Raw genomic sequence first — 27,842 nt, forward strand, 5'->3', positions numbered from 1 at the left:
GCTAAAAGAAACAATGCTCATTGGAATGGCGGCAGGGGAAAAGAGTAGCTGTAAAGGAAAGCAATTTCCCAGCATCATCCATTTTCAGCCCAGTCTGTTTTAAATGGATAAACCACTATGAGCAGCGGAGGCCTCTTACGAGTGCTTGTTTCCCCTTGAGCTTGGGTAAACCTATCTCGTCTATAAGTATCTCTGTTTTCAGCAGCTCCACAGATTTATTTTCCCTGTTGCTAGAAAAACAAACCATTGGCATGTTCCATTTATTTTGTTCTAAATTTAGTTTTCACCCCTGCCACTGTTGTTTGTTGCTTTTACTGGATAGATGCTGAGCAACTGAATGTTTTTGCAGCTGGTGTGCTTTATAGCTGGTGCTGATGTGGGCAGCATCTCAGCTGGGCAGCTGCATTTTTTGTAATGGCACAGCATGAACTGCAGGAGGCTAAGAAAGTGTTGAAGGAACTTGACGTCTCTTGAGCGAGTAGTTTTTATCAGTGCTGTCTAGTGTCCTTAATCCTGCCAATCACTTCTCCTCTCCTTTAACCTGGCTTCCTCAAGAAAGTCAACAATAAACACAAAGTATCATTGAGATTATATCTGCCAGTAATATTTATTATTGTTTCTCCATCTGAGTACCTACAGAACATTAACTGAGTTTTTCAAACACTTTATTAGTGATGAAGGGAATGCAGTTGGAACAGCACCTCTACCCAGGCTCTACCCTACTAGATTCTGATTTGGTCCTGCACACCCACCTGAAATTAATTTAAATGATTCTAAAATTAATAACTTAGCACATTTGTAATGTTTGAAAATCAAAAAACATGCATTTGTTTTTCCAGTGAACAGCTGATCTAAATTGCTGTCTTTGGTCTTTTCTGGATCCAGGCTGCAATAGCGGGCAGTGCTTGCACTCTGTCCCTGAGAGCCAACAGCCTGGGGTACTTGTCTGCCAGGTCAGCTTTATAGGACAGGAGCGTTGTGCTGCACACATCCCAGTAGAAATCAGCCCATGTTACCTGGTGGAAAGAGGGAAAAAGTTGAAAACCTGAATTGGTAATCTGAAAAAAAAAATGGGGACAACGAATATTTTCAGCAAAAATGAAGCACAAATGATCTGGTTTGGGCTAGGTTTTGTTTTCTTAAGTTACAGAGATAGCAACTGTGCTGCAATGCAAGGATTAACTTGATTAAAAATTAGTTAAAACAGGTCCTTGCTACTAATATTGTTTTCTTCTTCTTTTTTTAGTATTGTCTCACAAATTGAGCAGTGACTCTAAACAGAGTTTGTAACACATACCTGCACTAAGTAGTACAAAAGCATTTATAACGTCTTGTATCAACATCTAGAGTAGTTTAGGAAACAGATCTGTCCTGGTTTGCTTTCTTTTTCTGATGGCATGAACAGCTTTCACTATACAATGGAGCAACCAGTTGCGTATTGGTAAGAACAAAGAATTTAAAAAAAATAAAAAGTGACTTGTTTTTACAAGATTTCATTGGGATAACATGAAATCCATAATGCCAACAGTAGTCAACAGTTGCATTTTACTGGCGGTGTCACTGGAATGAGAGAAACCAAAATTATACTTACAGATTTCCCTACAAACCATTTGTTGTCTCCTAAGAAAGCATCCAAATCTTTCAGCAGCTCGGGGCCTTTGTTGGTGAGGATGTCGTTAAAAGCTTTCTCCTGGGGGAAGAACAGAATGCACACAGTGATCAGCAAAACTGGATTCTTGAGGTTTCTTAGGAAAAAAGATGAACAGGGAAAACTGGAAAAGCTGATAGATGGTCGGACCCGAGTAGAGTCGTTATGTTCCTCTTTGTTGGGAGGAGTGTGTTAACATCCTAGTGCAGAGCAAGAATGCAGACAGAGCGGTTATTTAAAATAAAGAAATGTGGTGATGCTGTGTTGTTATTGGAGTACTTGCAAGGGGACAGTATGCAATGCAGCTGAACTACCTGAAAAGCTTGTCACCTGCCTGGAACACCCAGCACAAGACTCAGGGAGCTGTGCAGCAAGGCAATTTGTTCCCTTATTACTATCTGAAGGATGTTGAGATCTCCCACAGAGAAATATTTGTGGTGATGCTATTCAATAACCTGTGATAATGTGGTAGGAGCCCTGCCATAGATTTGGGAAGAATTCGTAGCCGTTCCTCTTGTACCATCTCTCCAGTCTGCAGAATCCCATAAGCCCGTTCTTTCCTGCTGTTGGTCAAGCCTTGGTCAGTTGTTTTTCCTTGCTAGCCCTCCTCATGTGGGCTATGAACCAGGGTTTTGAGCTTTTGCTGGATTTAACATTGGGCTTTTATGTTAGCAGGTTGTTCTGTTTTTTTGTTTTGTTTTGTTTTTTGTTTTTTTTTTTCATGCAACAGTGAGATTTGAGGCTAAGTCTGTATGAGAGGATACCTTGCATGTTGGTGAGTGAAGGATAAGACTGAACAGCAGTGGATCTCCACTAGCTGTTCCCCCAGCAGAAGGTTTCAAGGCTGCTAGTAAAGGGTTAGCTGTTTCCTTGGGAGATAGCTACTTTTCTCATCACCTGCACGGAAATGATTGAGATTGCAAATGGCTGTGATTATCTGTCTGATCTTTTTTGGCACAGTTTGTGCAGTTAATACGTGACCTGGCCACATATTTAACCAAGCCAAAATTTAGAAGAAGCAGCAGCCTGACCCCAGAAATACTGGGTGGAATACAACCTGTATTTCTGCAGATCAGACTGAAGTCTTGGCATCTCCTCCTGCTGTCTGCAAAGAGCTCTGTAACTCAGCAGAGGAGGCTGAGGGGAGGACTTGGGGCAACCTACAGCTCCTCGTGAGGGGAGTGGAGGAACAGTGCTGAGCTCTTCCCTATGCTGATAGCAACGGGACCCAGGGGAAAGGCAGGCATGGAGCTGCATCACAGGAGGGTCAGGTTGGGTGATAGAAAAAGGCTCTTCACCTCTTCAGAGGGTGATGGGCATGGAACAGGCTTTCCAGGGCAGTCATCACGGCCTCAAGGTGCTGGAACTCAAGGAGCACTTGGAAAGCATTCTCAGCCATACGGTGTGATGTTTGAGTGGTGCTGTGTGGAGCCAGGAGTTGGACTCCATGATCCTTGTGGGTCCATTCCAGTTTGGGATGTACTATGATTCTTTGAATTTGAACTGAGTGCTATGACTGCGAGTCACAGCCACAAGTTTGCAATCCAGAAACGTCAGATTTGCAGCCTGCGCTGCAACTTTTTTTTTTTAATATTTTTTTTTTTTAAACCCTTTGCAAAATATACCAAATGAATGAAATCTTTTCGTTACCAAGTCTCCGTCTTTTTGCACATCGACCACAAGGTGGTGGCAGTGGACCCAGGGAGATTTATTAGTGCCAGAAGTACTGCAGACTCCCAGAAAGCAATTTTCAATATCTTTTGGTCCCCCAGAGAATGCCATGCAGCATATGTGCACACAGGCACACACGGGTTGCCTGTGAGCTCTGCTCCCTTTCACGTTGAGCACTGGAGGCATGATCTTTGCTTTGGAAAGTGCTTTGGAACAGCTGGTGCACACCCAGCGATGGAAGAACAGGGACAGCAGCTCTATGGCTTACGTGCTCTACTGCACTACTACACCAGCAATGCTGTGCCTGTTTCTAAATGTTCAAAAACTGTGAGTCAACATTCTCTTGCCAAACTAAGGGGAAATTAGGAAACTCCAAGAGGTCATTAGGAAGCAAAGTAATTAACATTTTCAAGTACTAAAACTTTCAAACTTCAGATTTTTCCCCAAGAAGGTTTTTTAAAATTTAATTGTTTTTTATTAGTTTTCCAACATTTGGTCCTCTGTGGTTTCTGTAACACAGTATCCCACTCAGCCAAAGACCTTTGGATAAGGAAAAAGTGGCTGCTCTGGTAGTTAATGAATAGACATGCTGCTACATTGCAACTTTCCTAAAAGGGCTGTGTCATCTGCTGGGATCAGAGCTCTGTGAAATATCTGCAATGCCAGCATTAACTCACTGTTCCCTGAGTAACAACTCTGTAGGTTTACATTTAAGGATGTGATGAGCAAGTACTGGGAGACAGAGGGATGCCAAAACCTCAAGTGATCTAGGAATTGTCTGTGACTGTGTTAAAGTATCGCAGCCATGCATTACCATGGGCACTGGTGTCTGCAGAAGATCCATACTGGATAGTGGTGGGGCCAAGAGGTTCTGAAGTTACATTAGTTTTATGAAATGTTAAGAGACCAAGGTGTAGGAGCACAAAAAGAAAATGGGATGGAGCTGTTAACCCCACTGAATCAGCACGGGCAGAAAGATTTGAGCTTTTTGTGACAGGGTACAGATATTACAGTGCTGACTGCAAAGAGAGTGCCTCTTTGAAGAGTAGCTTGAAGTATATGCATACGGTATCCTCAATTTAAAATGAACTGGTGAGATGGCTGAAGCTGACCTCACTGTTGCCACGATGGGGGGAAGTTTTGTGGAGGTGGAAGGGAGCAGACAACCTTAACTCAGTTAGCTTGAAGGAAGAGCCACAGATGTCTTCACCTTGGGGTGAGATGAGATGATGTGTTGGCATGAGGCTTTCTCCACAGAGGAGATGCTAAGGTACACACACATATGGGTTACCTTTTTTTAGCTTAGTGGCTGTCTTACCCTCACATCCTGATTTTTCTCTGCCCAGGGGAGCAGTATCATGAAATCATCCATGGTGTCCACAATGGCATCAACCAACGCCTGCTCCACTGGAGTCTGACCTGCCAGACCTGTCAGAAGCAAGTGTAAGGGAGATTAGTGACATGTCAGAAATGTTTGATACTCTCGTGGTAAGTTCTACTCTTTGTGAGCATTTCCATAAAAAAATATGTGCTGTCCAGAGTGTTTTGATGCTGACAATATGCATTAGACTCCCTTACATCCTGGCATAATTTCACCTACCTTTGCTCCAGTCTCATATAGTTCCCTAAAGCGTGAGTTTTTCTTTCCATCACCTGAACATGCAGCCCATTTAAACCTTCTTATGACATACTGCTTACTTTTGATTACTCTGTCTTGTTTGCAAATCTCTTTTCCTCCCCTGCTGCTCTCTGGTTTGCCAGTGGTTATCTCAGTATTACTTCTTTCCCTTGCTTCTTTTCAGAGACCTGTGTTCAGGCTTTTACCTCTGTGCAGAGCCAGACTATCCTCATCTTCCTCTGCTTTTTAGACTTCCATAAATCATATGCTCTTTCTTTGTCAAGTCACTTCCCTGACTTATACCTTATGTGTTTGAGGCAATGAATATGCCACTCCTTTAGGGCACCATCTTCTGTGAGCCTTCAGTAAAGAACTGTTAGTGATGGACACCCAAAAATGCCATTTCTTTATTTTAAAGGGTTACTGAATATCACCACTGGGAATTTTAAAGGGTTTTATTTTCCCCTTCCACTCATTCTTTTTTTTGTGCTGCACTAACACATAAGCAGCATGGTCTGAATTTGCCAGGATAGGCCAGAAGGAAATTCCCACTGGAGTCTGATGGAAAAAGCCATGAGGGAATGTTCAAGTGATTATTTATGACTATGAAAGCAGCACCGCTCCCAGTCAGCAAGAGACAGGAAGGAAGGTGGTGTGGGAGGAAGGAGGAATTTCTCATAATTTTTCCCAGTCTCATATCACCACATAGATGCTCATCATCCTCTTGCCTGGCAAGTAGTAGATCGTATCAGGGATGGAGGAAGTTGGCAGTATTGCTCGATATGTGAAAATATATTATGATAGTGTCTTAAATAACACTATGGGCTTCTTGCTGTTTCCTCAGCTGGAGAACATGGAATATGAAGAAGTGCTCTGAAAGGCAGGTTATGTCTCTCTGCTCAGAATACAAAAATAGTCTGACAGCATTTTGCTTCCCAGCTTCGCTTTGCTAACGTGCACCATGCCACCAACACATCTGCTTTCAAGCAGACTTGCTTTGTACAAGTCTGAATGACAGCTACTGACCTAAAGCAAGCCCTGACTACTCTCTTTGATTACTTGGATTACTAAAGAGTCTTATATCATTTGATGTAGCTGGCTGAGAGCTTTCATGGTGTGTAGTATTTAATAATGAGTGAAGTCACCTTCTGATGTAATCTCTCTGCCGGAACAGAACTGTTGCCTACATCTGCTTCAGAGTGCTCTGGCTGCAATCATCTTGAGTGCTTTCAAAACCTCCTTATTCTGGTGCTTTCTGGTTCTCATGACAGCTCAGAGTTTAGCTGCATGGAAAACTACTCTAAGACAGAACAGGGACATATCTATAGCTAGAACAGTTTGCTCAGGATTACTTGTGAAGTTTCCTTTCAGCGTACTTAATGTGCAAATGGGAAGCTCTGCTAAGTGATTTCAGCTGAGAACCATAATCCTTCATGCTGCAGAGTGTTACTTTGAGCCTTACTCTTTACTGTGGTCTGATTTTTATTCTCTACATTCCATTTGAGTAGCTCTGTATTTTGCCCTAGGGTTCCAGTGACTCATTGAAGTCCTACTCGTGGTTGAGCTTATTAAGCTGTTAGGTTTTTTTCTGCTTTTGGCTGTGATTGGGTGTGTTGTTGTTTTTTTTTTTCCCAGAGCATTAAAGGTGAGTGCAGAACAGAGCAAGAAAGGTGTCAGATGAGTTACCTGATTCTCTGGCAAGGTACCTTGCGATTGCCAGGCTCTGGTGAATTATCACTCCATCTACTTCCAGAATGGGGACTTTGCCGAATGGGATAGCTTGGGGGGAAGAAAAGAAAGAAATGAAATAAAATCAGTGAGTTGCACTTTTACCACACTTGAAGGGAAATATTTGTTACACCACTTAGCAGTTTCACTGTATTTCTGTAGGGAAATGCTATAGACATGGACTAAAAAGAAAAATCAGGGTAAAGAGAAACCACCTCACACTGCAAGAAGGCAGCTGTAGTGTAGAAACCAACTACTGCATTTCCTATTTCCTAGGCTTGTGCTTTAAAACCTGAATACATCCCTAGATATCCTGGATTCCTTATAGAGGGAGATTTTTCTTCAGAAGCATATAGTTCCTTTTCTTTTCGGCTTTCTCCTCCCCAGGAAAGTGAACGCCAAGGCTAGGCAAAGTACTACTGAAGTCTTTGTAGGGCAGGGTCCAGCTGGGGTATGAAAAAGAAGATTGGGCAGACTGCGAAGATGCTTGCTTGCTGTTGTTTTAAATTCAGCAGAAGTATCTGTATTTCAGAATTTTATCCTATGACAAGACTTTCCATGTGGCAGTTCTCCAACAGAGATGATATGAAAGCTTATCTCACTGGGAGACAAGTACAGCTCTCACAATGAACCACAAGTGGTAAGATATTCAAATCTACTTGACTAGGTTTGCATTCAAAAACAAAATCTCAGTCCTGGGGAGAAAGCCTTCAGACACTGAGTGTATGTGAAGGCAGACTAAGTAGGCATGATAGATACCTGTAAGAATTTGAGCAGGCACAACAGATACACGTGAGAATGTATTTATTTAGTGATATCTTGTATGTCAAAACTTGGGTTTCTGTTACACTACATTTTGGTTGGCGTGACTTCAAGTGGGACTGGAACATTGGAACTAAGCTGAATCTAAAAAAAAAAAAAAACATAGGAAGCTGGAAAATATGATAATCTAATGACCACAAGAGTGTAGAATACGATACAAGGCAGAGAATTCAAGGTTCAGCAGGCCATGGCTAGCAGGGAGGTAACACACTGTTCCCTCATTATTCCAGTTGCTACGAAAATCTTTGCTGGCCTGTAATTCAGAAAGACCTGTAAGGTTGTCTAATGGGATGAGGGATTTCTTTGACTGTTCTGTAGAAGCAGGGCTTATCTGGATGCCACCATGTGCAAGGCAGTGTGAAACTGCCGCCTTTAGGATGATGTATATGTTCTTCCTCTGGTCTGATGATTGTTTTAGATAGACGTGGCTGTGATTGCATTCCTTGTTAGCATAAGCTATGGAAGATAGAGGAATCTGTGTGTCAGTTCAGCTAACTTGGTATGTTTAGTGACTTAATTAAATTTCTGTTGTTTCTGCAGGTTCCAATGAGATGAGTACACCAGCTCAACTACCTATGAGGTGTACACCTTCTTTCCACAAATGTTACTGAGTTCTCTGCTTCTACAAATCCACTGCTGACACTTGCTAAGAAGCGCAGCCCAGATTTCAAATTTTATGGGATCTCCTGGTGGGTAATTTGGAACACTCTCCTAAAGTAGATGAGCAATAGGAGAAGAAAATCATGAAATCTGATGCACTTTTCACCTGTTTATCAAAATAATAATAGTGTTGCCACACGGCTCTGTGGTTTAGCATGCAATATGTGAATTACTTTAGGTATGAGACCATTAATATCAAATCTATATCTGCAGAATGAATTTGGCAGCTGCACAGAACATACAGGATTCCTGTATGCAATTTTTCCTGCATGTGAGTAGAGTACCTTTCCTTCCCCAGGCTCAATGCATTGTGAGGCCAGGATGCATGTCAACATTGACGACTAGCAGAAGCAAGGGAGACCAAAGACAATTAACTGTATTTCTCCAGGGAGAAAGCATGCAATGCTTGCTTGTTCTGAAACAATAGTAGCCTTTTTTTTTGTAGAAGACTTCATATGTTTATTATCCTGTGAGAAGAAAAGTCCTTGAAATTTCACATTGCTTCACCTGTTTCTCAAATCCAGAGAGAAAAAGAACATCTCTGAATGCTCGACTGAAGAACTTTTTGGTTGTGAAAATGAGAACAGCCTTGGTTCTGCCACAGGCTAACGGTGCTGGATGCCCTGGGTCCCAAAGATGTAGAGCCATGGAATGTAATTTCTCACACTGGATAGCAGTGCATCCTTCAAGGAAGCGTCCTTCCAACACCCCAGCCCAAAAAGAGATCGCGCTGCAGAGGTTGGCAAGAGGGTAATAGATTAAGTAGCTCAGAAACAAAGAATGTTGCCCAGAAGGAGTTAATGGCACGCCTGCAGAGGGCTGTTAGGAGCACAGCAGTCTGATACAGCTTTGACTCGATCACAGTGACTCATCCAAATTCTTTGGCAATAACTGCCGGAACACAGCAATGACAGTTCAGGTTGGGAAACTGTAATTGCTTAATCCGAAACAGAATAGACTATTTTCTAATGAGTTTACACATGAGGGGGGAAGTCTGACAGCTTCAGTTTGACTGACGTTTCACTCTGATGCTCATTAAGTGGAAAATGAAAACCAGCTTGCTTGTTTGCTTGCTGAGAAGCCCTCAGTGATGGCAAAAAGGGGGAGACATCTTTCTGACAGCTGAGGAAGATGGGTGAAGATGTGACAGGCAGCAGTGTGCTAATCATCTTCCATGCCCTGTTTCTCAGGGGTGTGTCCAAGTCTGGATTACTTCGTATTTTTCTGGCATCCCACTGAATTCTAGGAAATGGCTTAAAGGCACTAGTTATGCCTAGAAACATTTTTTTTTCCTCAGCTCTGACCTGTTTTCATTAGAATCTAGTTATTTTTTTGATTATTTTGTGTTTTTGCCAAGAGGCAGCATGCATGTTGTTGTCATTACTATGCAATGAAGTCTGTAAAGCATAACAGTTAGTAAACAGGACAGCCTTTTTCCTTTCTTTCCTCTTCAAAAAGTGATTTGATTATTTTTCTTTCTTGCTAAGAACATAGAATATGGATATTTTTCATGATGGTGCAATGCCTGATATGACCATACACGGATCTTACTATGCTGATTTCTTGTTGAGTATTGAATTTGTGAGCTGCAAATGAGTGCAACTTCTGAGAGTTTTGAAGAGAGCCCACTTGTGCTGACTGTTTCAAAAATATATCAGTTCTTCAAAACTCTTTAGCCGCATGGTGGGCTATCCTTGCACACACAAAAGTGTGGCAGACATCCAAAGAACAGTCAGAACAGAAAACATTCGCAGTGCTTTTTCTCCATGTTAGAGGACTACAAGGTATAATGAATTATGAAGTTGGATTTTCAGGCTGAAAAAGAATTTTTAAGAAATCACTTTTCTTTTGAAGCATTAGTATCCAAAATTCATCAAGTTATGTCCAAGTTCTTAATATCATGCAGTGAAGTGTCATCTTGCTCTTATCACTTAAAAACTTCCGTGTTAATAAATTGACAGCATCATTAGGACATTGCCTGTACATTCAAGTTTGAATGCTGTGGGCTGGAATGTTATCTGTGAACTGGAGATTTCCTTCTATGATTGGAAAAGAAAGATTTGTGTTAGTATGTTTCATTGTTAGGAAGGATACAAGTAGTCTTCTCAACAAATGGATGCCATTTGCTTGCAGGGTTTGCAAAAAGACCCCTGCATGTCCTCTGTAGATGCCATGCATGTAGCCTATTTCCTATGTACAGATAACACAGCCAGGCTATGTACTTACAGACTTCAGATTACAACAGAAAACGCTCAGTGATTTCCTTACACCATAGATGTGGGTTTCCATGGCTTCCTTTGAGCTTTCTCCTGTCATTGCTTTTGGCCCTTGCTCTCCTCACTGACATCGTATGTTCAAGGAACCTCTGGAGTTCTATGAATGCAGTGTGTACATAAACATTATATTCAAACACTGCTCAATTTTTCATCATCCATTTTAGATCATAGAATGGTTTGATTCAGAAGGGATCCATTAAGATCATCTCGTCCAACTTGTCTGTAATGAACAGGGCCATATCTACAGCTGGATCAGGTTGCTCAAGGCCCCTTACAGCCTGACCTTGAAAGTCTCTAAGGATGGAGCATCTGCCACCTCTTTAAGCAACATTTTCTAGTTTAATTGTTATAAAAAATTTCCTTATATCCAGTCTAAATTTCTTCTTCTTTTCTCCTTCTCCTGCCACAACAGACCCTGCTAAAGAGTCTGTTCTTTCTTATAGCACCTCTTTAGATACTGAAGTTCCCTTTAGCTACTGATGTAAGGTATAATTCATGTATCTCCAGGTGAATAAAGCACATAGCAGTTCCTGCTCTGCTCCTACCTTAAATGAGAAACTGAAAGAAGCAGCACATGCATCCATAATGTGAGAGGGATCTTGTCTGCACAAAACAAGAATCAGAGAGAAAACATGAAGGAAGAGTTTAAAAAAAAAAAAAAAAAGTCAACTGAGTAGTGGATACGTATGCCACTTCACTCATTTTTCCTTGAACAGTTAGGGGATTTCTTACTTCAGTACATACCCGTGGGCATGCATATGGATGTTCTTTCTATGTTTTTCAAAATGGAATTGCAAATTGTTCTGCAAAATTTCAACTCCCACTTAATCAAATTCATTTTAAGAAGAAAAACTAGAAAAATCCGTGACTGTCATCTTGGAAAATTTCTCAGGCACACACATTCTCCTTTAGCATCCCCTTGTTTTGTTGCTTATCTGATGCAGAGGGCACTGTGGATGATAGTGTTGATTTATAAATTTCAAATGAAAACTCCATGAAAAACAGAATGGGTTTGTGATATTTTTTTAAGCATGCTGCTTGGAAAACCAATTCCGTGATTGTCTTTAAATTGATCTTGTATATGCAAATTTTTACTTTTCCTTTTATCCTAGTTATTCATTAGTTTTAGTGTTGCATGCATTCAAGAAAACTTTGACAGAGGCTGAGTACAAGTACAGATTGATCTACATCCTCTCTTTTCATTTCAGGAAGGATTCACAGAAGTATCTGCCTAGTGTTTAACACTAGATAATTTATTTTTATGTATATCTCAGTTTTAAATGTCTGTTGTGATTGGAACTATGATGTTCATAGTCTCTGATGGATACTTAGCAGGGAAGATGTAGTCTGATGCATGTTAAAAGCAAGGATGTCTGTATAAATTTCTTCTATCTCATGAAGTCCCCCAAGGGCTGTGGCACTTACTGTTTTCTTGGAGTGCCTATAGGTTCTCACTAAAGAATTTTTTAGTTTAGAATTTCTTATTGAGCAGGAAGAGCTCTTTGCCCAGCCTCCTGGGCATAGCCCAGAGGATAGTAACCATGTGGACCTGTTTCTCTCTCAAGGACAGGGAGGGGTAAGGTAACTCAGAGCTGAACAGATTCTCCCAAACTTGCCAGCTATGCTCTCATTTGTGCTTCCTTAGCTACTGAGAAAGCTCCTACAAAGATATAGTCTTCTAATTTTCTCCTTCCCTTAGTTCTTTGCTCCTTTTCCACTCAGCTTTGCTTCTTCATTACTCTTGTCATCATCTCTGTTCTTTCCTCCCCACACTCATCCTGGCTTGCCCCAGTTTTGCTCCCAGATGTTCAGTTTAGGTCCTCGTATTTCCTGTGATTGATACATCCCAAATGACGTGCTCCTCCGCATGCTTCCTCCTGACTATAGTTAAATTTTCCATAGACTTAATGCTAAGCAGACTATACTTAAGTAGTTGGATGTCCCTCCAAACCAGAATAATGGCGCAATCAGGCAGCTGAGATTGGTGTCATACCAAGGTATGTGAATTGGTTAAAGATGAGGGAAATCACAGCTATGCCTCTTACTGCCTTTCCTTGTCAATATGAATTCTTCCTTGTCTTGAAAATGGTCCGTTATTATTTTCTTTTCCATTAACATCTAATTGGATCACAAGAAATACATGTCAGAAACATTGCTTCTTTCAATACAAGTGTACAGAATACTTTTTTTTTTTTTTTTTTTTTTAATAAGGCTAGCAGAGGAGCAAGGCCCCTGGGAAGTGACTGGGCTAGAGCTGGAGGCATCTTCTGGAAATGTATGACTAGGATGGTGCCCTGCTCCAATTTCAGTCCAGCTTCCATGCTGATGCTATTAAAACTCAGATTTTCTGTGAAAACCACTGCTAAGACCTATCTTTTATTCAAAGATCACTATTGTATATTATTCTAGCAAGACCTATGTAACAGCATGTCATCCAAGAAACAGGATAGGTACTCCCTCAAAAAATCTCTATCTGCTGTCAAATGTCTATAAAGATTTATCTACTGGAAATATTTTCAGTACAATAATTAATCTGCGAAATTTCCTGAGAACATTTCAGGAATCATTCCACCTCCTAAACAGTTTATGGGGTGTTTACATCTATCAGCGCAATTAAAGCATCCTTTGCTATGACTAAAAAGTCTGTGCAATTGCCATTGCATCAAATTCTTTGAATGAAACACATTACACTGGCTGTTACTGCATGCTCATCCAGTGTCTCAAGAGGATGTTAACTTAGAACATCCCTGCGGTAGATTCTCGGCTATGTTGTGCCTTTTTTTTTCAGTGTAATACTTCATTTTCCTTTTGAGAGTAGCTTATTTTGTGATAAAATACGTCTTGAGAGACCCTACTATATGATTGCATATAAGTCTCAAATTGTCTAAAGTTTAAATATAGCATATTCAAGTTAAAGCAAATGTAAATTTGAGTTTATTTACTTATTTTGACAATTGACTATGTAAAGTGAATGTTATTTAAAGTTTCTACTTGACATTCAGCTGTTTTATTGAAGTCTATGCTAAAGCTGATCAACTCAATACTTTCTTTGACTTGTTCATTTTAAAAATACAATTTTTGCCTGAAATCTGCACAGAATTGCTGAGCTACAGAAAATGTAAATTTAGGATATATGAGTTAAATGATACATTTTTAACTTCATGAACTATTAAGTATTCCCTCTCCCCTACAAAATAAACTCTTACCTTTGGGTGTAGACGGAATCAAGTGAGATATCATTTCTAGGCACAAGAAATTACTTATTTGCTTGAACATGCTGAAAGGACCAGCTTGCTGGGTTAGCCACTTGAAAATGCTAAAATATATAACAAATGCATAACACTCTTCTGACTAGTCCAAAATTAGACTTGCAGCAGCTGCAAGTCTGCTTTCTGGATGACCTTTCTGCACATTAATCTCAGCGCAGACATTTTCTATCTTCCTTTCAATTTTACAGGAAAACTAAGAAATAAAGGATTCCTTTCTTTAGTACAGTGGCAGTATTTTCTCTTTTGTATGGGATGATTTGGGCTATAGGGTGGCATTTGTTGTGAAACCGTACCTTAATTTTTTGTTAATTGATGAAACAAACTTTATGCAGACAATTTGTGGTCTTAGAAAAACTTAAATGTTTTGATTTATTTCCTTGAATCATGGACTGTCCTTGTCCAAACTTGTTAAGAGAACAACTTCCTGTCTCTTAATTGTTTTTTCCTGATTTATTGTATTTCAGGTTTTGCAGTAAGCACACATACACTGTACTTGCAGACTCTGCAGTCAAAAGTGATTTTAGATCTACCTAAGTCAAATGGGTGATTCATAGAATGGCTTGGGTTGGAAGGGATCTCAAGAATCATCAAGTATCAACCCCCTGCCACATGCAGGGCCACCAACCTCTATATCTAATACTATACCAGGCTGCCCGGGGCCCCATCCAACCTGGTCTTGAACATGTCCACGGATGGGGCATCCACAGCCTTTCTGGGCAGCCTGTGCCAGCACATCACTACTCCTTTGGCAAAGAACTTCCTCCTGATATCCAACCTAAATCTCTCTTCCTTCAACTTAAAATCATTTCCCCTTGTCCCCCCTTATAAAGAGCTGACTATTCTCCTGTTTGTAGGCTCACTTTAGGTACTGCGAACATACCTCATTGTGTGCAAGTGTACATAGCATTTTGACTGTGTCTTATTTGTTAACCTCTCATAAATATATAATAATGTAATTAGTTCAATGAATTGGACCAATTTTAATGATTTTTGAAGGTTACAAAATAATCAGTGTATCAAATTGATATTATTTTAGCTGTAGTTACATCAAAAGTAACTGTAATTCCCTTAACACTTTAGCACTCTTTTGTTTTCACCAGGCTGAGATTAACTGGAATTTACTACTTTAACTTCTATTCTTACAGGAGTAGAGACAGTACAGGCAAAATGGGAAAAATATACCTGATGTTCATCAGAAGTCACCTCTAGAAATGTCTAGAAATGACAGCAATGAGATCTGTCAGCCTGCATATGTTCAATGGGTTTTAGGGATTCCCTCATTTCATATTTAGTGCTGAACAAAGCAGTAACTGAACATTTTGGCAACAGCCCTGCAAACCAGTTTCCTGAGGACTAGTACTTTTTCAGATAGCCATTCCCTCTTCAATATGCTCTTCCACAGAGGGAGCTGAGGCACATTTTGAAAATTCAGCCCAGCAGAGAATCCAAGTGGCTTATGCTATGTTGTTGTAGTCTTAAGACACACAAATCCTATACAACTGCTGATTGGGGAATATATAGCTGAAATAGCTAAGAGGATTTTTTTGCTAAGTCATGGTATGTGAAGGCAGTGTTTGAGCACATGAGGGCAGATCTCAACAGTGACCCCTGATCATGTACAGTACAAGGCTGTTAACCTTCAAGCACCACTGCTACCTTTTATCTAAAGCTTAGCTTAATGATTAGCCCGTGGCAGATGATTTGTCTGGAAATACTGTGAGTAACTATTGCTTCACAGAAAAGGAGGATGTGGTAGTCATCAACCAGTTGATCTCCAGGCAATTTCCTTAGCAATATTACTTTGTTTTGCACACAGAATGATATCTTAACTCTTGTTTTCGGTGATAAACGGCTGAACTTGAAAACTGACTGCAGTGCAAATGTCACTGGTGGTAAAGGCCACCATTACATAGGTATTTGAATTAGGCAGGGTTCAGTGAGCCTTCCAGAAGCAAGAGATATAATAGCACTTTCTGACATGCAGTCAACTATTTCTTCACATGGGGAATCTTTCCCGGTCAATTAGTATGATCCAGTCAAGTTCCCCTCAGCTGACTGAATGGAAACAAAGCCTGAAATTTTTAAACTAGTATAAACTTTGCACAGATCATAGAATCATCAAGGTTGGAAAAGACCCCCAATATCATCCAGTCCATCTATGCGCCTACCACCAGTATTTCCACACTAAACCGTGTCTCTTAGTATCACATATAGATGTTTCCTGAACACCTCCAGAGATGGTTGACTCAACCACCTCCCTGGGCAACCCATTGCAGTGACTAACCAGCTTTTTAGAGGAAGAAATTTCTCCTAACATCCAACCTGAATCTCAGTGAGAGATGCAACATCTTGACCTTGACCTGCTGTTTGAATAGTTTTTCCTAAGATGCAAACTGTAGTTGTTTCTATAGCCTTCAAGTCACTATGTTTGCTTTATCTTTTTAATTTGTCTTACTGAAATTCTTGAATTTTGTATAGTGGCTTGATATGTTGCTAATATTCTCTGAACTTTTTTTTGGGACTTAAGTTGGTGTGTGCATCTGAATATGTGCACACTTAAACATGAAAATATCTTATACAGTTATTTCCTCAATTCATCTGAATTCTCAAAGGAGGTTTCTTTAACTTAAAAACACATAAAGTGGAGCACTGTAGCCTGCAGCATACTCTCAGAAGTCTGGGAAGGGCTGTGCTGTTCTTGGGAACAACAGTACTGAGGCATCTCTTTTGATCTTTTTTTTTCCCCTCCTCTTTAAATAATCTGAATTCTTCTTTTTTCTTCTCATCACTTTCTCTCTTTGAAGACATTTCTTGTTGCAAAGTTGTGTCCTTAGCAGTTCTTTTCCAACCTGGCTTTCTAAAACTGGAGTGAAGGCTACAGTGTGATCTCTGAGACCAAATCCTCTAAAGAACCCAGGAAGATGAATATACATTAAGTCAGCTTTAGGCACATACTAGTAAAACCAAATTGGTTAGGATTAAAAGCCCATCTGAATGACCACAGTAAGTCATTTTAGGCTGCTTGAAGGCTTGCTTTTTGGAATTCTGTGAGAGAATCAGGAATGTTATTTTGCCCATGTTGGATATAGGCAACAAAATTCCCATATCCCATGATTGAATGTGCTTCTGATTGTGAAACACAAAGTTACCTCCTAAACTGTTTCAATTTTGACATCGTTTCTAGTGGAAATTTTGATATAAGAATCTGCGCTACTTACTTGGCTTAATTTTGGGCCAGTCCGCTCCTTCCAATCTATGGTCTTCATACTTTATGCCTGAATAAGCAAAAATGTAGCGGCTGATTTCTGCTCTTCCTCGCAGATTGAAGTACGTCAGCTTGTAATTGGGCATGCTGGGTCTCTGAAAGGGAAATCACCGAGTTACTTGAAACATGAGCAACAATCTTCTTAGCAAAGCACAATCTATGCTTGTTAATGAAATGTGCTCGTACAGTTCAAAGAATGTACTACACCAATCCAGGATGTGTTGTATATTGCAATCCTTGCATTAGTCATTTTGTTCCGCATTTATCAGCCACAATATTCGGACACAGGCTCCTTAGATATCTCCAGAAAGATGACTTGTTTTTTGCAGATATTAATAATTCTCAGCCTAGGCTTATTTCTGTTGCTACTCCAAGCTCTGGCCGTTTCTATGAAGTGTTTGATCAGAGTGCCCATTTAAAATCATCTACTTAACAGGAAATAGATTCTTTGTCGAGCAGACATTTGGTGCAAGCTTGTCCTGCTCACCTCTACTGCTCATGAGGATCTGCATTCAAGACTTAATCAGTAGAACTGACAAAGTATTGAAATTTGACTCATTAGCTGTTATTACCCTAGCTTCATACACAACCGACCTGAGCAAAGTCTTCTGTAGCAGTTACAGCACACTATGATTTTGAGAAAATTAGCATCAAATTCTTGCAAGTCCTTGTTTAGAAGCCAAAAGAAAACTTAAAAAACTCTGTTGAGTTTTCAAGTAAATTTCTTCCTTCAGTGCTAGTTTGGAGTGACATTGCAGGGTGGTTTAATTCGATTCTCAGTGTAACAGGCAACAATGGAAAATGGTTATTAGCTGGACTGTACAATGTGGATGGTTCAGAAACGGTGAGCAGGCAGGGTCCCTTTAAACTTAAATAAGCTTTTATACTCTGTGCATATAGCACTTTAATACGAGTTAAGTATGGGCTCAGCTGAGGTTTAAATGTACTGGCTAAAGGAAATTAAAACAACCACCCGCAACTTTCTCTAATCCAGAATTCTCTCATCAAGAATGTTGCAGCCTTAAAGTAGTTCTTAAATGTCATTTATCATCTTTTTGATAAATAACATCAGGCTCAGAGTGTTATTAATGAAACATGCAACATAGATAATTTTCATTGCACCAGTAAATAAAGAGAACTTTTTTGTGACTAAGTGCTAATAAATGGCCTTGCAAGAGAAACGACCTCCTTTTTAGTCATCTGGCCTTGGAAAACATGTGTCTGAAAGCAGATTTATCATCAGCTTTCACTTCAGAGGGAGAAGTTCTTTATTCAGGAAAATGGGAAAACTTGCATTTCATTCACATTGAAGTGAACAAACGGCATGTGCAACTTTCTCCTTAGAAGTAAAACCATTTGCTTTCCATAATGAGAGTAGTAAAGGAAAAAAAATAATTCCAAATGAGCACAGTTGATACTTCTTAATTTCCCATGAAAGACACCTTCTCCCCTACAGCACACAGCTGGCTCAGAAAAGCTCATCATCCAAAGGAGGTGCTTAAAAGGTGCTGGCTGCAATGGGAAGCAATTGTAACTGCCAGAGTTGCAGTGGGTGAAGATATCTAGGTGCTTCAGAACTAAGGTACTGCTACTGTTGTGTTTAAAGTCAAGGAATTTTGTTGTGGTTGGGTTTTTTTTTGTTTTTTTTTTTGTTTTTTTTCCCATTTGTGTTGTAGAAAAGATGGAAGCTGCAGGCAAAATAAGTTATGTGAGTTGCGTGGTTAGTGTTCTAGATGTATTATTTACTGGAAAATGTATTTGCTGTTTGTTAAGTAGAGCTTACAGGTTACCAGCCTAGCTACTTCTTTCTCTGTAGAGAATGTTTTTGACAATTGTCAAGTTCTCAAGCATGCTTTAGGTGTGTGCTGTGATTTCTTTTTGAGGGAGGAAGGAGAAAGGTGGAAGAAGGGACTAAACAAAAAAAAAAATTGCTTATTACATTCTTATTGGGTAGGAGAAAAGTGCTGATTCAATCTCGATTTGTAGAGGACTCGACCTTTAATGTGCTAAATCCATGTAACTGTCTGTTTTGTTCTCCAGGTGTGTCCACAAATTCTTTTCTTCTCTAATGAGTACAGTGCAGCAGACATTAGCTACCTCCCACCTGCACCCTGAGCATCTTGGCTGCCCCGATTCTTTGTTAGCAGAAAGTTACTAGCAGTTGGGAGGTAGTGAAAAGAACAAGGATAGAAGGCTTAACATGTGGTACTATATATAGACCAGGCTAAAGATAAGTGAAGTAGAATGTGTGGGGTTTTTTTGTTTTTTTTTTTTTTTTAAAGTAAGAATCTTGAAGCAGTCTGATTTATACCTCAAGAGAACCCTAAGCATAAAAGGGGAAGCTGCGTATCTTCAGGAGCACTGAGATGATGTAAAGAAATGAGAATTTTGGCAGAATACCATGAAGTCTTTCTGAGAGCTGTAGTAGGCTGTGGAATGTTTTAGTCTGTTCAGGAAGTAGTGGAAACTATTGTTTCAAGTGTTTAAAGCAAAGCTAAACAAATTTCTATTAATTATGTTGTAAGGAGTAATCAAACATTTGCAGTGCTGGTGCAGTTTAAGACTTATGTTTTTTTCCATCTGTGAAGAACAACAACAACAACAACAAAGTGACCCTATGAGGAGTTTACCAAAAAAGCATGACATCTTAGAAGCTTCTATAGTTTCACTGTAGGCATGTTTTTGTAAATGTTTGTAGATTTTATTTCTTATTTGTATTCATGGTGAAATGTCAGGAGTAGAACTTTCTAAACAATTCCACGTCGATTTCTTAAATGAAAGAAAAGGTTGTGTTCTGAATAGCCATTTGCCAAACACTGAAAGACAGATGGTAACACTTCCTCTTTATCTTCCTTTACCGCATTCTTCCATCGTGTTTTGTAAAGGAATGAAACATGAGGAGCAAATTGATAACTTGTTATAAGGAAATTATTCCAAGTGATTGAATAACATCAGTTCTAGGAAAAACAAATATTCAAAAGTAACTTCAGGTAAAATGAAGCCTTGAAGTGGGTGACGGATCTTAATGCCCACTCGAACATGCAGGCACCTGCTTAGTGCTGTGAATTCTGTTCAGGTTGTCATAAGACTAGTGTTTATAAATGCAGAAGGGGAGTATATGATTTCTGCAGGTAAAACTGTCTTCTAAGAAGTGTTTGTTATGATGTTTTTTCTTGGCTGTTTGTTTTTTTGTTTGTTTTTGTATTCTTCTCTTTCTTAAGCTATGAATGTAGCTGAAAATGGAGAAAACTGTTCTTTGGCTGGTACCAGCAGTGCATGGAGCTGTGCAGGGCATCTTGGACTCATTTCACTCTATCTGCGTATAGGAGAGGTCATCCTCTAGACAATTCATCAGTCAAAGTCCAGGTTACAGTTACAGGCTTCTTAGGCATCTTACAACATTTCAAGTAATTCAAGTCAAATATATGTCTTTATGGGAAAACTGTATTATCTGATGATTTTTGAAGTCTTTTCTTTCTCAGCTGTAACTGGGACTAAACAGCCAATTTGCAAACTTGAAACAAGGTTGAAGTTTAAAAGCTTAGAAGGAATCAGCATTGTTATCTGAGAACCAAGGTGTTGGGTTTCAGATAGTGATACTACAGAAAAGTTACTGACAGGCTAGAAACTGTACAAAGAAACCTGGAGGATGCTGAAGTGAACAGTTCTGTGTCTGCAAGGTGTGCAATGCTTTTGCCTGTCCTGAGTAACAGTGTAGGTCCTTTGTGTGTCCATTTCTAATTCACAAATGCACAGCATGCATTCTGTTGATATGACACACCCTCATGCAGAGTCCTGGTGTGCTCTGTCCAGCTAAACTGAGGAATGCTGGTTTGTAGAGGTCCTTCATCACTGTTCTTGAGAATCCAGCATTCAAAGTAATGCAAGGAAATATTCCTCAATCTCCTTCGATTGTACTTTTCACTGTGAAGAACAAGGGTTCTCTTTCCTAAAATATATAGGCTTTGATTCTATCACTGAAGACTTTTAAAGCTAGGTATTCTCTTCAGCAAGCAAGAGGAAGAAGTGTTCATCTGAGATTCATCAGTGTGTCTCTGCAGACCAAGCTGTCTGCCTGGAAGAGGTGATGCATTGCTTTGTGGGGGCTGTTCAGGGTTCAGCAGCCAAGAGCTCCCCAGGCACGGGTGGCTGCGTGTGAGTAATTTTGAACCGTTACTGATGAAACAAAAATAAAGCTAGGTCTTGGCATCTCCCTGAGGGGAGGGGAAACCTGCATCTTTGAAGGGTGCGAGAGGGTAACTTGGAGTCATTTGTGGCGAGGAAGGTAACAATCTTCCCCTGAAGACAAGAGAGGTAATGGATGGTACCTTGGTTTATTTTACAATAGGACAACAAAGATTCTTAAATCTATAGTTATCTTTCTGCCAAGAAGTATCTTGCTTTATGAAGTGGAAAACAGAGATCATGCCCTCCCTAAGCAGTACTGTATTTGAAATCCGAAAGCCTGGAAGAATTGTTGGTGGGTTTTTGTTGTTGTTGTTGCTTTTTTTGTTTTTTACTTGGTATTTCTTTGCAATGTTTAAGTAAATCTGACACGGAGAATAGATGAGTAAGTCTGAAATATCTACAGATCGTAGAATCATATAGATCTAAAAGCCTGATTTGGGTGTCCTACCAGAGAGAGGGTACTGTAATTTCAACTAGTTGATATGCTTACTCACCTGCGTATATTTGTGATGCCCAGGATGTATCAAGCTGCATAAGCTGGCATAACCCTTCTAACCCACAGCAACTGAACTTCTTAGATTGAAAACTTTCTTTGTCCCAGTTGCTGAGCCAAATGGTGCTAATATTTAACTTACGAAGTTAAACACAGAAAATGAGAGATGTCTGACTCTGGTTTTAATTCAGACAGACACAACACAGGAGAAACTTTCCCGAGGTTATTTTGTCAGAAGTTGCCTATCCAAGTAGGAAGCATTAATTGTTGGTTTTAATGCTTAGGAGCTGGGAAGAGCTGTTTTATTTAGTGAAGCATATAGAAAGATTTTCAACCAGAAAAGGCATTTAATCTGCTTCATTTCACCTGTGAAACACTAGCAACATTAAGTTCAGTTTTATCTATTTTGCTGATTGGATGACTCCTCTGACATGGAGATACCTCGTGTTTAGAGAGGACTAAAGCTGCTTTCTCCTTCTCTGGTTTTTGGCACAGTTCCCTTTCTGAGTGAGTTTTCCTCCCATTTCCATGAGAAGTGGCAGACACTTCCATGACACATGCTGTGCCTTGGCAGGAGAGACCTAAAGAGCCTTGCAAGCTTTCTGCTTACTTCTGCAAATTGGGCAAGCCTGTCAAGCTTGTGTATGGTACCAAAAGAAATCTGAGCTGATAATGACCTGGGTTTTGGCTGAAGTTAAGACAGTGCAGAATCTTGGCTTCAAAGTCCTGTTTGAAGAATCTAGATGGATCTCTTTTAACATGCTGCTAAAAGGAAAAGTGCTGATTTCCCACAGAATGTAAAACATGTCCCTTTTTCTCAAGAATAAATTGCATTTAACACGGAGTAAAAAAATCTTACCAGCTCAAGAGACACTTAGTGTCTTGGAAAATTACAAAAGAAAAATCTTTCTCCTTCCCAATGAATTCTTCTTTAGCTAAGAAAGTAAGAAAGTTTCCATCCTTCTTTTGGAGGAGGCTGTGTGGAGGATATTGGCAGATGCATTGGAAGATCTGTGAAGTCTTCTATTAAAGATTTCAACAGTGCTCTTTGTCTTTATACAGTAAAATGAAAATCTTTGAGTATAACTGCTGTCGGCTCCATTTGCCATAAACCAACTTTCTGAAAAGCAGATGTCTCTTCCCATTCCACCCATTTACAGAAAATAAACATTTTAATTTGATTCCCGCCTCCTTTTTTTTTTTTTTTTCTTTTTCTCCAATGCCAGATAGCAATCAGGCTATCTGGATTGGAGAGGAAAACTTTAAAAAATAAATAAATAAAAAATAAGTGCACCATCCTTTCTGTTTAAAACACAAATCATCTGAAGTAAATGTTTATGCAATTTTATGTAGGACTGAGTTTGAAATAACAAATCCCAAATGTTATAGTTACAGCCTGATCCTCCATAGCTTGGTTTTCAAGATTAGATATATGCAGAGCTATAAGCTATATTTTTATTATTAACAGTCCTTGAGACATTGCTGGCCATACGCTAGCTATAACCATAAAGATTTTAGGAATTGCTAAATATCAAATAGGTGTTTACAAATATGATCTGTATTTATGGGGAACATTTTTTGGTGGCAAAATTGGCCTTTCTGTATGTGGAACTAGCCACAGAGTGTCTACAAAAAAAGTAGGCAAGCAGCACTACCTTGGAGTTGAAAGGTTATCTTCCTTCCTAATGCATTTTCAGTGCCCTATTCCCCTAAAGCTTGCCCTGTATCCATCACTGTCCTTGGGAATAATTCCTGTTAGCTGCAGCTGGACTGGGGTCAGTGTCTAGCCTGGAATAAGAACTTCAGTGGGAGGTGGAGGAGGAATCAACAGGTTTGAGTCCTAACTCTCCTTTGTGCTAGGTTTTTGTTGGGGTCAAAGCAAGTGGTGGATGAAAGCATGGTTCTGTACATCTGAGTGCATGCTTAACTCCATGTGAGTGGCTAGATGTGAATCTTGTGCATTCACATGATCGTTCTGAATCATTCACTGTAGTGGTGGCCTGCTCAGAATGGCAGTGGAAAAAGGCTTCTCAGTCTGCTTTGTCTGGCAGACTTCTTGTCTTAGGACCCTGAGTATCTGTGACAACTTTGCCTTTTGTTTGACCCTCAGGCTTCTTTTTTTTTTTTTTTTTTTAATTCCTTGGTTCCACTTTTATTTAAATAATGAAATAGTTTTGTACAGCCTCCCAGGCTGTAATGAGTTTCAAATGGGTAAATCTGACACCTGAGACCAAGGGACACAGATAAAATTGCAAGTGGAGAAATGTCAGGAAATAGCCAGACAAGGGAATGGCTAAGACGATTTTCCATGAGAGACTGTTTAAGTCTTATTTCCTCGTTGGATGTTTAAAAATTCCTTTAAGTGTTTTACGGTAGAACAGAAGTCTAAATAATCATAATTCTTGCCAACACCAGTCATTCTTGTAGTCTCTGTAGTCTTCAGACAAACCAGTGCCCTCCCTTGAACTCATAAAACAAAGAGGGTAGCTGCAAGTCACTACTGCTTCTGAAATGTGTTAGTCAGCTCTCCATAGGCAGCTGCTGGTTTTGCCGGGGGAATTTATGTCCTTGTCCTGAATGCTCAACTTCATTCAACACGGGAACTTTGTAACTGCTGTTTTGGCCACCTATTATCTTTCCTAAGATGTGGGGATACCAGGGTGGTGTTTTTTTTTTTTTTTTTTTTTTTTGGGTGGGGGTGGGGGTTGGTATTTTTGTTTGTTTTTGTTCCTCTCCTTGTATCCCAGCTACACCAGCTCCTTGTCTGGACTAGTTTAAACTGCTTTGTTCTTGGACTGTCACCTGCTGTGAATCTGCAGTGCAACTAGCCAAGATTAAACAATGCTGCAGACATTAAGAAAAAAATATATATTCAGAAGAATGTGTGCCCCCCTCAATTTACCACACATGCAAATATGGCCTGATTTTATTCAATTAGCAGAGGTCTCCAGCAATGCCCACCAGGTGTTCTGTGCCCTCCTCCTCTGCCCTAGAATGGTGGCACACAGCTGTCAGACCCAGTGCTCTTATCTCCTGTTGTGGTGGTGTTTTCCCATTTAATTTGACATTAATTTCATAGCAGAATGAATGAATCAGAGGAGACAAAGGTCTAAGTTGTTCTTTAGACTTTACTGGTCTTCTCAAACAGGCTAGTAATGAGCTTTGAAGAACACTTGTTCTAAAGGCTGGGGATCACTTACATCTGGTGGTATATGTCCTGACTTATGCTCACAAACTGCTTGACGTGTAAATCCCTACACTTAGGAGTAATGTACTTACTGAGCAGTAATTTTTGGCCATTTTAGTGTTGTTTTTTTTCTTTTTTTATAATGGAAGCAACAGGCAGATCTTAGCTCTGTGACAGCGCAGACAGTGCCTGCGCTCAGAACTTGGCTCAAAATATTTATCTGAGGCAAGCAGCTAGAGACTTGAATCCTGCATTTGTTCTTTTTGGCTGGCAAGTTATTGTACCGCAGCAAGTTCTTTGAAACTCTTCAACTCCTACTTTCTGTACATCCTTATGGGTTATCATAGAATGGCTTGGGTTGGAAGAGACCTCAAAGATCATCAAGTTCCAACCACCTGCCATGGACAGAGATGCCAACTGCTAGATCAGGCACTAGACTGCTGCCCCGGGCCCCATCCTACCTGGCTCTGAATGCTTTTGGGTTGCTGCATCTACAGTTTCTCTGGGTAACCTGCACCAGTACCTCAGGAATTTCTCTTTGGGAAAACTTCTCCCTGACGTCTAATCTATGTATCCACTCCTTCAGCTTAAAACTGTTTCCCCTTGCCCTATTGCTGTCTATACATGTAAGAAGTTGGTTTCTCTGCTGATTATAATCTCCCTTTAAACACTGAAAGGACACTTGCTTCTACTCTAGTTCAGCACAAGACTGTATTTGAAGTATCCTGGTGTTAATTATCTGTGAGTAGGAGTTAGCATAAGTAGACTCTGAAGGTCGTAATGTCCACTCTCCCACTCCCAAAAATATCACCTGGTGAAAAGTAGGCAGGTGGTATCACAAGATTCCTCTACCGTTTGTTACCCATATCCAAAGCATAGAAATGCCTGTCTGTTATTAGCTGAATATCCTTGTTTTCTGTCCTGATTCATTTCAGGCTCTTACTCTTTAAAAGAGTCATTCCAGCACTATTTTCCAGTGCTTCTAAGGTGGGGCAACTCTGAGTATTTAACTTTCTCAGTTCATTGCTATAGTTTATTTTATGGGAGTGCTAGTAGGCGGACTTCAAATACGTGCAGTTGTTTACACTGAGTATGAGCTGTGTGGATATGGCAAATTGTATTTATTTTCCTTCTGGATTAATTAGTAACAGGGTGAATATATTTTAAGTTTGCAGCCTATGTGATAAGCCTTCTATATTCATGTGCATATCTTTCAGCAGCATGGCGTGCCACTTACTGATTAGCAATCAACAAGTGGCACGCTAACCTATCCACCAATGACTGTTAGCGTAATAAACTGATAGTGAGATTTTGCTCAAGTGATCTATATTTTCAACAATTTTTGCTTTCTAATAGCTGAGTAGAAGGCTGTGCATGACAAACTGCTACTAGAAATGTTAAGAGCAAACCCTGAGATTACAGACTATCTCCATATCTATGCCATCTCCAGTGGCATAGGAGTTAGCTGCTTTAAGGGTAACAATTGTAGCTGCACAAAATGAGAATTCAAGAAGTCACCTTGTGTAATAGATGGCTTTCAGCAGAGAAAATGTGCCCAGGACAATTCTGCACATAGACAATTGAAGGCAGTGAGAATTTAAAGAAAAAATCCTGGACAGATACTCAGAATCCTTTTGAAGAGAAGATAGCAATTGTGTTTTTGAATGGAGAAAAATGCATTAAGTAGAAGCAGATACAGGAGGATTTCTTTTATAAAATAGTAGTAGGAATTAGAATGAGAGCATGTTAATCCATTGATGAGCCAGAAAACAGGCGGGAATTTGGAAAATGAATAGAGCAGTGTGTAAAAATGACCTAGAGGAACTGGTTAGTGCTGCTTAATATGTATCTAATTCTCTGACATTAGCCTAGATTTCTTTTGGTTATATAAGCAAGTGCATGTGTCAGTCGTTACATCCAGCAGAATATTGCTCTAAAATGTTCTCTTGCTTGCTGAAAGCCTTCTGCAGAGCCCTGCATGCTTAACCCGTATTAGTTTTTTTTTTTTGTCTGCTTTTCCTATTGAATGCATTTCTCTGACAATTATCTCAAGTACGAAAGCTGCTCTGTGCTGATTGCATCAGCTACTGACGTGAGGTGGGGGCTTGTTGCAATCTGCAGAATATATCGGATCTGATCTGATAGAAGATGGCTGAGAAGGTATAGCTGAAGCTTGTTTGAGGCAGTGTGAGCATTTGTACAGATGCCAAACGTACAGGTGAAAGGTTAAAGATAAAGATAAACTTAAGCTAAAAAAGGGTTATATAGATAGTGCAGCTGGTGTAGAACTCAGTATTATCCCTCGGTATGCCAGCAGCCACAGCCATAGACTCATGTTCAAGAAACTTAACAAAATTATAAAAATTAGGTACTCTCAGAACTTGTTGCACAAATAGTGTGATCTGTAGAGAGCAAATACTGTGCAGCTGTTATAACAGCAGAAGGAGATCAGGAGAAGAAGGTAGGAAGAAGAGAAACCAGGTTCTTGCAGTAAGCAAAGCTGAAACAGAACTCACTTGGGTGCAGTAGTACGTGGTCCCTTCCTCAGTGCACAGGAGCTGCTCTGAGGGCTGGCCCCTGTGGAAAAGGCTTACATATAGTGTTTGTTAACATGCAAACCACTCCCCCAATGACAACTGTGCCAATTGTAACTCTCACATGAGCTCACAAGGCAAATGCATCATTTTCTTGGAAAAGAAGCAAGCTTTGGGACTTGTTTTTTATTATTGTTATTATTATTAATTACTACACTGAGTTACTGAGCCAGAAGATTTTTTTTTTTAATAAATTAAGCAGGGAGCAAAATGCAAAATGATTCTTAGATCTCTAACAAAAAGCCCTTCAACTCTGACTGCATTAAAGGAGAATACTTTAAATGGCTTACATTAAAAACACAGGAGACAAATAAGAAAAACAAAAAATGCAAATTCAACTTCCAAGCACTTTTATGAAGAGATTTTTTGCTACTAACAGTAAAAGGGGGGGGGGGAAAGAGGATTCTAGTGAACTCTGCTCGT

The 27,842-nt window shown here is 39.9% G+C and overlaps 1 protein-coding gene across 1 annotated transcript; it reads right to left on the reverse strand.

Annotated features, from left to right (window-relative positions):
• Positions 1-582: 582 nt before the first annotated feature.
• HPGDS (hematopoietic prostaglandin D synthase) lies at positions 583-27,449 on the reverse strand. Its single transcript, XM_085222279.1, has 6 exons — positions 27,342-27,449; positions 16,911-17,052; positions 6,624-6,716; positions 4,638-4,747; positions 1,592-1,690; positions 583-1,016 (listed from the first exon to the last, which is right to left on the reverse strand). The coding sequence occupies exons 2-6, from the start codon at positions 17,041-17,043 to the stop codon at positions 852-854; spliced, it is 600 nt and encodes a 199-aa protein (XP_085078405.1). The 5' UTR covers positions 17,044-17,052; positions 27,342-27,449; the 3' UTR covers positions 583-851.
• Between the last annotated feature and the right edge of the window lie 393 nt (positions 27,450-27,842).

Source organism: Meleagris gallopavo, chromosome 4, assembly GCF_905368555.1.
Source record: "Meleagris gallopavo chromosome 4, MGAL_WU_HG_1.1, whole genome shotgun sequence".
NCBI classification, from domain to species: Eukaryota; Metazoa; Chordata; class Aves; order Galliformes; family Phasianidae; genus Meleagris; species Meleagris gallopavo.